The sequence below is a fragment of the Sturnira hondurensis genome, unplaced genomic scaffold (assembly GCF_014824575.4).
Source record: "Sturnira hondurensis isolate 20B ecotype Veracruz unplaced genomic scaffold, ASM1482457v3 Scaffold0005220, whole genome shotgun sequence".
Lineage (NCBI taxonomy): Eukaryota > Metazoa > Chordata > Mammalia > Chiroptera > Phyllostomidae > Sturnira > Sturnira hondurensis.
The window spans coordinates 7,835,110-7,846,100 of NW_028077851.1; the positions used below are offsets into that span (position 1 = coordinate 7,835,110).

At 45.3% G+C, this 10,991-nt stretch overlaps 1 protein-coding gene across 5 annotated transcripts in view; it reads left to right on the plus strand.

Moving 5' to 3' along the window:
- The window catches only part of OFD1 (OFD1 centriole and centriolar satellite protein), a 36,161-nt gene extending 26,556 nt beyond the window's left edge, over positions 1 to 9,605 (plus strand). For all 5 annotated transcript variants that reach the window (XM_037046318.1, XM_037046320.1, XM_037046322.1 and 2 more), the window contains 7 exons: positions 237 to 363; positions 1,435 to 1,541; positions 2,963 to 3,091; positions 6,918 to 7,069; positions 7,859 to 8,011; positions 9,118 to 9,185; positions 9,467 to 9,605. In XM_037046318.1, the coding sequence (XP_036902213.1) occupies positions 237 to 363; positions 1,435 to 1,541; positions 2,963 to 3,091; positions 6,918 to 7,069; positions 7,859 to 8,011; positions 9,118 to 9,185; positions 9,467 to 9,509 (779 nt within the window). In that variant the 3' untranslated portion in view covers positions 9,510 to 9,605. The remainder of the gene's footprint in view (positions 1 to 236; positions 364 to 1,434; positions 1,542 to 2,962; positions 3,092 to 6,917; positions 7,070 to 7,858; positions 8,012 to 9,117; positions 9,186 to 9,466) is intronic.
- The last annotated feature ends 1,386 nt before the right edge of the window (positions 9,606 to 10,991 follow it).

The following is a 10,991-nucleotide window of genomic DNA, read 5'->3' on the forward strand; positions in this document are numbered from 1 at the left end:
CAGAGAGTGACAATCAGTGGCTTTCCCTTCCTGCCGATTACTTGTATATGTCTTATTGTAATCACTGCAGTTTCACTTAGGTGCTTGAATTGTCCATGGCGTGGGTCATTTATACATCACACTAAACTGTGTGAAAGGGCGGTAGAGTTTCCAACTAATAGAACTCCTTAGAAATCACAGAGCCTTTTCCCCCAGGTGATTGTAACATTCTTGTCCTGATTTCTTGTGCCCCTTAGGTCTGCGTAGATCCCAAGTTGCTGCCTCCAGTCCTCATCCTGAAAGAATGCTGCAGCCTTCGCCTGCTGAGTCTAGGCACAGCCTTTCCATCCATTCGCTTTCCAGCCCTCTGGAGCAGGAGGCCAGGTGAGTCCACGTGCTGGTCAGCCTCAGCCAGGTCTGGTCAGCTGCACAGCAGCTCAGCCTCAACTTGCCTGGGTTGTTCAGGTGATGTGCGAGACCTTGTGGCAGTATAGAGTTTGCAGTCAGGCCGTAAGATGATGTGCGATGTGATAGAGTCATCTGAATTACCTGGGGAAAAAATCCTTGTAGCAAATAAGTAATTTCTTTTTGTTTGCTAAGCCTGACATATAGAATACACCCTAAGATATCAATAAGCATCTTCATCGTAACATGAATACACTCAGTTTATAAAGGTAAAAAAGCAACATACAATCTGCAAAGGCAAGTAACTTCAGTTTATTTTTAAACTTGGAGATGTTTCACACAGCGTTTAGAAGTCATTTAAAAATTATGATGGTGTATTATTGTGTCCAAACAGAATCCTAATATGTCTACGGAGATAAATTCTGAAGTGATAGTGGGTCATTGGGTCTGATTGCTGAAGCTGGGTGGAGTGGATGTGTTTGGGAGTTCGGCAGTGGGTCACCCAGGCCAGGATTCGAGTCACATGTGGGACTTGTGTCTGTGTGTGCGTGTGTGTGCATGTACATATATGCACACATATGCATGTGTGTGTAGACACACATTTTATATCACTCTCTCTTGTGACAAAATAAAGCCAGGAGAGGAGACAGGATACACACGGGGATTTAGGGCACTTTGACGCCATGCTGTGTATAGATTGTATCTTCAGCTGGCTCATGCTGATGGTGTGCAGAATATTTTTTAAAACATTCTGTGGTTCTTGAAGAAACAAACTCCCAGGAGGAGCACCGAGGGTGCAGCGTTCCCCTGTGCACAACGGTGGTGTCTTCCCCCCAGGGTCAGGGGGCCCTGAGGGCCGTGAGCTAACGTGCTGTTGCTTAGCGTGCTGCCGGCTGCCCAGACAGCGCCCGTGCCGGGCGGCCCTCGTTCTCGGGGAGCACAGACACTCTGAAGTGTCTTCTCCAGTCATAGAAGCTTCGCACCATCCTGTGCTCTTGGGTCTTAGGTTACTGCAGTTTCACGCTCACGAATTTTATTATTCCAACCCAGTCTTTATCAAGGACAAGCTGAATTCCGAGACAGATCTGAATTTTCGAATCCGGACAAGGACAAGCAATCTCTGAATGCTAATGAAGAATTTGAATCATCTCTTGAATGTAAGTTCAAATATAAGTACCAGTGTTTGTACGTTGAAAATGTGGAAAGCTTAATTTTGGTGAAACATATCCATTGTTATAAAAATCAAAGCAGTTACAAATTAGGACATTTGTATTTTGTGATAACACCATAAACACAGATACATAGCCTCATTTTTATATCACAAAGGTTTTCAGGGGGTACATTTGAGTTCCGTTTTCAAAAGATTTCAGGATAACCAATAATTTCAAAGTTGGAGCTGAGCTCACAAGTGAACCCTTAATTTACCAACTATGGGATAACCTCAGATTTAAAAGCGAGTTTTTAATTTGTTTTTCCCCATTTTATGGAATGTGAAGATGTTGTTTTCTTTAAATCGTACAGATTCTGTCGACTGGCTCAGATTTAGAAAACCCACCCTTAGTGGAAGAAGGGAGGTAAACATGTATCAGCCTCACTGTCTACAGACTGGTGTCCTGGCTCTGGCCCTGCCTTAGATTGTTCCCTGAGGGTCAACTGCTTACGTGTACAATTGGGGTGTAGTGTCAGTCGGCTCTGGTTCTTTCTAGCCTGAGGAGTCTTTATATTTGTATATAAATGTCATTTCTCCTTGTGAGCTTCAGCACCAACTCAAAGTGTATTTTGCACAGTTAAATGAGAGGGCTTATTAAAATTTGCAAATTCTTTGCCAGCTACTTTAATGACTTAGTTGAGTCATTGCTATTTAAATGGAGTTGAAATGATTATCAGCAAGCCAGGTGAATTCTTCTGGCCCTTTCCTGTTGGGTTATGAATCTAATTTTGGAAACAAATGTACCTCTTTAAAGTGTTAGACCACTTGGAGAAGTGAGCACACTGGCAAGTGGTTGTGTTGCAAGTGTCTTAGAATTGATTCTTGGCCCTGGCTGGTGTAGCTCAGTGGATTGAGCGTGGGTATGTGAACCATACAGTCGCGGTTCGATTCCCAGTCAGGGCACATGCCTGGGTTGCAGGCCAGTTCCCAGCAGGGGACTCACAAGAAGCAACCATACATTGATATTTCTCTCTTTCCCTTCCTCTCTAAAGATAAATGAATAAAATCTTTTCTTTTAGATTTTATTCATTTACTTCTTAGAGGGAAAGGGAGGGAGAAAAAGGGAGAGAAAGATCAATGTGTGAGAGATATATCAATTGGTTGCCTCTCATATGCCCCCACTGGGGAACCGGGCCGACAACCCAGGCATGTGTCCTGACTGGGAATCGAACCTCTGCAGCCTTTTGATTTGCAGGCCAGCACTTAATCCGCTGAGCCACACCAGCCGGGGCTAGAACTGATTCTGTAAGGAAAGGTCTGGCATGGTTGCTTTGGCTGAGACTTCTGCACTCTGTAGTGAGTTACCCCGACCCTGCACTCCCCTCTCTTGCTGTAGTTGTTCAGGACTCATGGGACTCTTGTTTGTAGCTCGTGTAGATGCAGGGGACATGCCGAAGCGCTTAGAAGCAGATGGCCTCCGTCCTGCTGGTGACATGCCTCACTTGGACGCTGCCGCGGCTGCTCCTCCTGCCAGACCTGTCTCCTCCCACTACCCAGGTAAGTTTTCCTTGGTTGTGACTGACAGGTAGCATGACCTCTCACTGGACACCAGTCTGTGCCCTGTAAATTATTTCATGTGTTGTTGGAGGACTTTTTGTAAGCACAAATTACTCCCAAGTCTTGGGGTTGGTTGGGGTGTTATCATTGTCAATGACATTTCTGAAGTAACTCCCAATTTGAACGTGTAAAGACCATGCCAAGGAGGAAACCGAAGAACAGGCTTCTTCTTGAGACTTCCTGGGCCGGTGGCTTTTATATCTTTTCTTGTCCAAAGTGTGACAGAGCAGTTACCGTTTTCCTTAAGATACTTCTACAAAACCATTCCATCTTAGGAAACCATAGCGTAAAATTGAAATAATGGTTAATACCCATGTACATTGTCAATGTCATTATAGTATAAGAAACAGTAACATACCATTTGTATCTTTGCTGCCTTCATGTACTGAAAAATCAGGACAGAAAAGCCTTTATATTTCAGTTTTTGGAGAAGCGGATGAGGGGGAAGTGGTCATCAGATGTGTGTGGCCCACCTTCTCTTCCCTCTCACCTTCCCCAGAGTACTCACATCCTGCCCCCGTGTGAGTGGGCAGGGAGGAAAGCCACGGTGGGAGACCACGGCTTCATTGTAGTCCAGTCCTTTTCTCCTTCAACCAAAGTGTTTAAGCCTGAGACTTGAGAGGAAAGTTCTCCTGTAAATCACCATGTTTTCCCAGTGTTTAAGTAGGACTACCACCCCCCAAACCTAAGTGTGCAAAGCCTTCCTTCTCTTGTAAGTCGTTTCTTGGTGTGATTCGACCTACTCAGAAATAGGAGGAATTAGTGAAAGAAGCGAGAGACTTTGAAAGGGTTCATGTTACTGATTCCAGAGTGAATCATTCTGGAAAGTACTTATTCAGACACTTGATCAAGAAGTTTTTCTATGCTGGGCCCTTCCCGGAGAGCTGGGCACACAGCAGTGAGCCCACCCAAACCTGTGCTTCATGCAGCTTCTGGTGGGGAAGTCGGACAGTGAGCAAGCCATCTCTGAGGGCTTCCCAGGGCGTAAGTCCTGAGTAGGGTGCTGGCCACCCACAGGTGGATGTGACAGGCAGCCATTCGGCAGAGACGTGGGTGAGAAGGGAATAAAGATCATGTCATAGAGCAAGGAAAACTAACTGAGGTGAGAGGTGTTCTTCTTCAGAGGTAATGTAAATTCAGTAATGCCTTTTAAAATTGTTAGTCTGGTTACATTTTGATCATTAAAAAATTCTCTTCTGGTTATCACTTCCCATCTTCACTTGGGTACAAAGGGAGATGGAAAAGGCCAAAAGCTGGTATCTTCGAGGTGCCCAAGGGAAGCAGTGCTTTTGTTTGCTCTTACACCCAAAGAGGTTTCTGTGTGTCATTCTGCAGCTCCAAAGCGCAGTCATGCGCCCCTTAGCAGCAGGGGTAAATTCTGAGAAACGGGACCTTGGGTGATTTGTCATTGTGTGGACATCCCAGAGTGCACTTTACGCAAACCGACATGGTAACCGCCGCCTGTACACTCGTGCTTTATAGTACAGCCTATTTCTCTCAGATTAGAAGCCTGTACAGTACTTTAGTGTATAAAACACAACATTTAATGAAGCACAAGAGAAAATGAGGCCATGAAGAGATGGAAACATGAAGTGTTTTGGGGTGCTGCCCATGTAACACGACATACCATTTTACAGCAAGGTATTCTTTGTAAGTAGAAAGAGTATGCTCAAAAATATGGATGAGAAATCTAGTCCGGTAAACAAACAAACCAGTGACGCGGTGCTTTCATTATGCACTGTACGTAACTGTATGTGCCCTACTTTATACAACTGGCAGCACACTGGCTTTGCTCACACCGGCATCTCCACAAGCACCGAGTGGTACACTGCGGTATGATATCACCGTGGCCACAGCATCACTAGCAGACAGGAGTTTCAGGGCCATTGTACTCTTACGGGACTCCCATCATATATGCGGTCCATCTTTGTCCACAATGTCATCATTACCATTGCACATGTGGTCCTTTGTGACTGCAGTTTTGGTATGTGGTGTATGACTGCAGACCCCATAGCAAGGAAGTGGCCTTTGTTTCTTCTTTATCCTTTTAAACCAGCAACCAAACAGCATTCCTATTTTGCGATTGCTATTTCATGCCATTAGGATTCGCCCTTCTTCCACCAGCAAGGAGGAGATTGCTTTTCTGCCTGTGGAAATGACCCCCAACCTCCTCTAGTATGTGGATTTCATGACCAGGATCCCGAGACAGAACAGACTGTGTTGCTTTTGTCCTATTAGTAAAACTTAGTTAGTTCCTGCAGGGGACTTCGAACATTTTGCTCTGCCCTATTCTGAGTTCTCTGGTGAAGCTATGAATTTGTCTCTTAGCAGAGCCGAGGGAGAAAGTTTAGCCTAAGAAAAGTTTAGGCCCCTGTCTAGAGCTGGAGGAGAAAAGTCAGCATTATCATCTGTGGGACCGAAGTTGCATTAAACCTGTGAGACATAGGGACTTGTGCTGCAAGCTACAGGGAATAGACAAGTAAAGCCTGACATGACAGACCCAGGACAGACAGACAAGTGTAGTTTTGGTGGGTAGGCACAGAATACTGTGTGAGTGCAGTGCTGGAGAGCCTTACTGTCACTTGAAGAGTAAGGAGGACCTCCCCTGGAGGAGGCACTGAGTGGGGGCTTGCCGGGGGAAGGGCTCTGTGGGAGAGGTGGGCGGAAGGGAGCACGTCAGGTTAGGGGAGAGTGACGGCAAAGGCCCAGCAAGGGAGGTACAACTGTAGTCAGAAAACAGCGAGTCTGCTGCTAGAGGAGAGGGTTCCGAATGCAAAAGTAAGGGGATGTAGGAAGTCAGTCCACAAAGAAAAAGACAGGTGGTCAGAGCCTACAGCGCTGTGGGTTTGGACTCCAGCGGAGCAGAGCCAGCACACAGAAAACCCACATCTTCTCTTCAGGAAATGACTGGTGCTGATGCAGATGGCTTGCCTGCATGCACAGGGACCCGTGTCAGGGAGAGCGTTGGCTAGGTGACTTTGGCTGTTCAGGTCAGCGGTGATGAGGACCCTAATGACAGCAGAGGAGGAGTTAGAACCTGGAAGCCCTAGTGGCTGAGTGAAAGCAGTGCAGGAAGAACATGATTAAAGGGGCAAGAATGATAAGGTATGAAGCCCGTGCCTTGGGACTTCCGCGAGTTCCTGGCAGGGAACCCATCAGAATCATGGATGCAGAGGTGGGGAGGGATCAGAACTGGAGGAAAAGATGTGGGGATGATCAGGACACAGGTGATAGCTAAAACCCAGGAAGGTGTCATCTGGGAGGAAGAGAATGGCAGTGAGATGCCTGGGGGCGGGGGGTGGTTTTGTAGTGTTCTGGGCAGGAGAGGCTCAAGTGCCTTTGTGGGAGTCAGGACAAGCGCTATAAAACTGCTGTGGCAATAAATAGGGACTGGTGGTAAGTCAGAGTCCTAAAGATAGTGGAGGAACATTATAAACAAGTGTAGTGGTAGAAATGCAGGGCTTGGGAAGGAGGGAAGAGGGAGGAAGGGGTGAGGAGGGTGAGAAAATGTGGAGTGGAGGGCAGGACAGGTGAAGTTGTTCACGGTCAGGGTCATTTGTGTTCATCTCCGTAAAGTAGAAGGCGGGTGCCATGCTAGGCATGGAGCTGGGGGCCGGAAGACCATGAAGGTGCATCGGCGGGCCAGCAGCATCAGCTAAGAATCAAGGAGTCTTCCCGAGGCTCCGCAGGGGCGGCTATAAACCAAGTCCTGTGTTGGTTTGAAAAAATGATGCTGGGAGCTACTCTTTATTTTCTGTCCCTTCAGGCGTAGATCAAACACAAACTGTGGAAGATAATGAAGAAGAAAAGATATGGAAGCTGCTTAAAGAACAAGAACAAAGAGAAGAAAGAAGTCAGAGCCTGCAAGTAGCTTCACAAAGGGATCGAAGAGAACTAGAAAAACTCAACCAACAACGGGTAATAATTTTAAGTATAGCTGAATTTTCCATGCTGGTTTCTGCCTGGCACATCTTGAGTAAGCACCTTGCTTTCAGGGAAGTGATACCTTCGTGTGCCCCAAAGTCGCAGCGGTGGGTAACTTACAATAAAAAAGCCTGCTGTAGGCAGGAGGGCTGCACAGGCACGCCTTAGCAGTCCGATAGTGAACGGGAGCTTTTGCAAGCCCGTGTGCATGCACTCTCATCTGGTCCTAAAAACACACTCGTAAAGGAGGTGGACTGTGCTTTGCTATAGATCTTCCCTTTGTAAGTGCGGTTTACATGTCAGCTAGCTGGGACCACAGGAGCCCCAGGAAAGTGACTGCTGGTCCATGGTGGCTTCCTCAGGCTCCCCTGCCCACCTCCTTCCTGCTTCTCTTTGGTTTTCAGTGTCCTGATTCTGGTCTCAGACAGATGGATTACTCTGGCCACTTTGCATACCTGCCGAATCTTACATAAATTAATCCTACATATGGAGGTTTCCTGTTTGGTCTATCATAGGACACGTGTTTGTCCCCCTTTGAAGTCATCCAGTAGTAATGACTTCAATGGGAAAAAAAGGAAATAGGGTTGGGGTTTTTTTTTTGGTTAATTGTTGTTCAAGTACAGTTGTCTCCATTTTCCCGCCACCAATTTGCCCCCACCCTACCCACCCCCAGGAAACAGTTTTCTGACATGCAGGTTTTACTTAAAGGATCAGAGTTATATTACCATGTCTTTTTAAAATGTGTTTCTATATTTCCTGTTTCGGTGGCCATCTGTTTGACAGTGCATGATTGAAGAGTCATTGAAGATTGAAATGGAGAAAGAATTAGAAGTGAGTATTCAAGAAGCAAAAGACAAATCTGCTTGTGCTGAAAGTCCTTTCGAGAAATACATGAAAATTATCCAGGAGAATCAGGACCAGAAGGAGGACGACAAGGTACCAGTGCTGTGAACCGCTGTCTGGGGAGGGGCATGAGGGCTTCTGTGCTTTATTAGAAAACCTTGGGACAGGAACCTGTCTTCTCCACTGGAGACAAAAAGGTAAAAGCAGAGGAAATTCAAAGTTCAAATGGAACCTCGAGGTTTTTGTTTTTCAAGATTACTTATTTATTTTTAAAGAGAGGGGAAGGGAGGGAGAAAGAGAGGGAAAGAAATACCAGTGTGTGGTTGCCTCCCATGTGCCCCCACCAAGGACCTGGCCAACAACCCAGGCATGTGCCCTGACTGGGAATCAAACCTGTGACCCTTTGGTTCGCAGGCTGGCACTCAATCCACTGAGCCACACCAGCCAGAGCTGAAGTCTTTTAAATATATTCCATGGATGGAACTGGAAAGCATTATGCTGAGTGAAATAAGCCAGGTGTTGAAGGACAAATACCATATGATCTCACCTTTAACAGGAAGCTAAACAACAAAACAAACAAGCAAGCAAAATATAACCAAAGACACTGAAATAGAGAACAGGCTGACAGTGACCAGAGGGGAGAGGGGAGGGAATTTCAGGGGAAATTAGGGGAGGGATTTAGAGGAACATATATAAAGGATACATGGACAACAACTGAGAAGGGTGGAAATGGGAGGGAGGGGGGAGGATGGGGGGTGGGATGGGATGGGAGTAATAGACAGAAAACTACTTGAAAAATAATTAAATAAAAGAATTGGGAAAAAATATATTCCACTCTTGACAGAATTTTTTTGCTTTTGCTTGAGTAAAAGGTTGAACAGATTTTGACTTGTCAAAGTTGGTAAAGCTGAGATGTGTGTTGTTTCTGGAACCAGAGTGAAATATAATGAAAGCCCTGTCAGTGAACAATGAATGCATCGGTACTGTCCGAGACATTCAAATGCTGCATAAATCTGAAACCCTATGGGTACGGAGAATGCATACTGGAGACTTTGAAGTGCTTGCTAAATTTCATGTTTACAAGTCACCTCTTTTGGGGGTTCTTAAATTATATAAATGTTTCAAAAGTTCTTAGAGAAAGTGTTTAATAAATTAATATGTATCTGATTTCAAAAGAATTATTTCCCCCTCTGTATCAGAGCTCCGTGAAGATTGTCAGAGAAGTTTCGCAAGTGGACACTCTGCCATCTAGTGACAAAGATGAGAGGTATGCTTTCCCTAGCGTAGTGTTCTCGTGAAACCATTAGCCTGCTAATGGGTTCGTTGGCCAAGGCAACCATTCAGATGTTGGAGTGTGCCTGTAAGAAATGATTGAATTGATCAGAATTACCGAGTTCAAATCCGTTATATTTGTAAGTTCCATATTACTACTGATACAAATTGTGAGCAAGAGCAGCAACCCCACAGGGAAGGAATGGGAATACTATAAAGGTCCTTGAATAAACTGGACAAGAATTTAACATTTAAAAAATTTTTGTCTTAATTTAGTTTCGCAGACCTTTCTCATGAAGAACCAGATGACTTTTGGTAACTGCGTGTGCTTGGCCAGCTTTTTGCTCCTGTAACACCGAAGGGCCTATGACTTCTCTGTAATAAGGCAGACGTCTCAATAAAACGTGTTTGATCCAGTGTGGTTTCCTTTTCATAATTTGATTTGGTGCTCTGGTGCACAAACCAAAAATAATCTAGTCAGGTGACGCCTTTTCAGAATTTCTTGTTCTTAGGCCTCTCACTACACTAGAATGAACTGCTCATTTCTTTCATATTTGTGTTGTATTATTCTTCCTTGAAAACGTATTGCTCAGATTCCTGTCCTGCATTTTGGAAGTTTCATCTGCGCTCCTTGCTCTCCAGAGTGAGTGCAGCTACCACGGGTCATACCGAGGCCATCTTTCCCAAATCTATCCTTCAGATTTGTCCCTGAAAATAAAGACACAGGTTTTTCCACTCTAGGCTCTAGAAATAGCACAGTATCACCACTGGTCTTTAGTGTTGGCGTCTGTTTCTTGGAAATCAACACAAACCCTTAGATGGTAGTAAGAAGAGAGGGTGGTAAGAAGAGAGTGCCCATACAGGGCACTGTATGGGCACTCACTGTGTTACCTGTATTAACCCACTTAATGTTCACATCACCCATGTGAAGTGTAGGTACTGTGACCTCCCACATTTTATAGATTAGGGAACACAGAGCAGAGAGGTTGGAGATTGGACCAAGGCTTGTGACCATCAAGCTGTGGAGCCAGGCCACCCAGGGTTGAGACCAGTACTGCCTCTGGCCTGGTCCTTAGTGGAGCTCATCCAGTAGGAGGACCTGGAATGGCTCACCCATTAGGTGTTCCTCTCCAGAATGACCTTCAGAAACCACACATCAACCAAATCAAGGTAACCGCGCTGAAATGCAGCAGCAGCGTAACTTCCACACAGGTAAGAGGAGACCCGTTTGCTCTCGCTCCCCCTTCATCTTTGTACACCTGCAGCTCTCAGTCTGGCATCTCGCTGTGGGAGCATCTCGGGCCATGTGGGAGCAGTTAATGACACTGCCATTATAGTCACCAAGAAGTACCCTGAGAGCTGCTCTGAGGGTGAACAGCCACCCCAGTTTGAGAGGTTTCCTGGTACATTAGACTTTCGGTGCTAACCAGTGGCCACCCAATCCAGTGTGTTCTTAAAGCTAAAATTTCAGGCTGCATATTTATGGGTCTTTTTTAAAAATTGAGTGACTCTGTCTTGTGATCAGGGAATTGAGTTCATGTACATTTAAAATAATTACTGGTAGGTATGGACTTAGTATAGCCATTTTGTTGGTTTGTAATGCCTTTGTTTTTCTTCTCTTTGTGATTTGATAATTTCCTGTAGTATGCTTATATTTCTTTATCTTTTGTGTATCTACTATAGGTGTTTGCTTTGTGGTTACCATGAGCTTACATGAATCATATTTATAACTGTGTCTTTCAATCTGATGATAATTTTGAACATACACGAACCTTCTACATTTATACAGCCCCTCCCATTT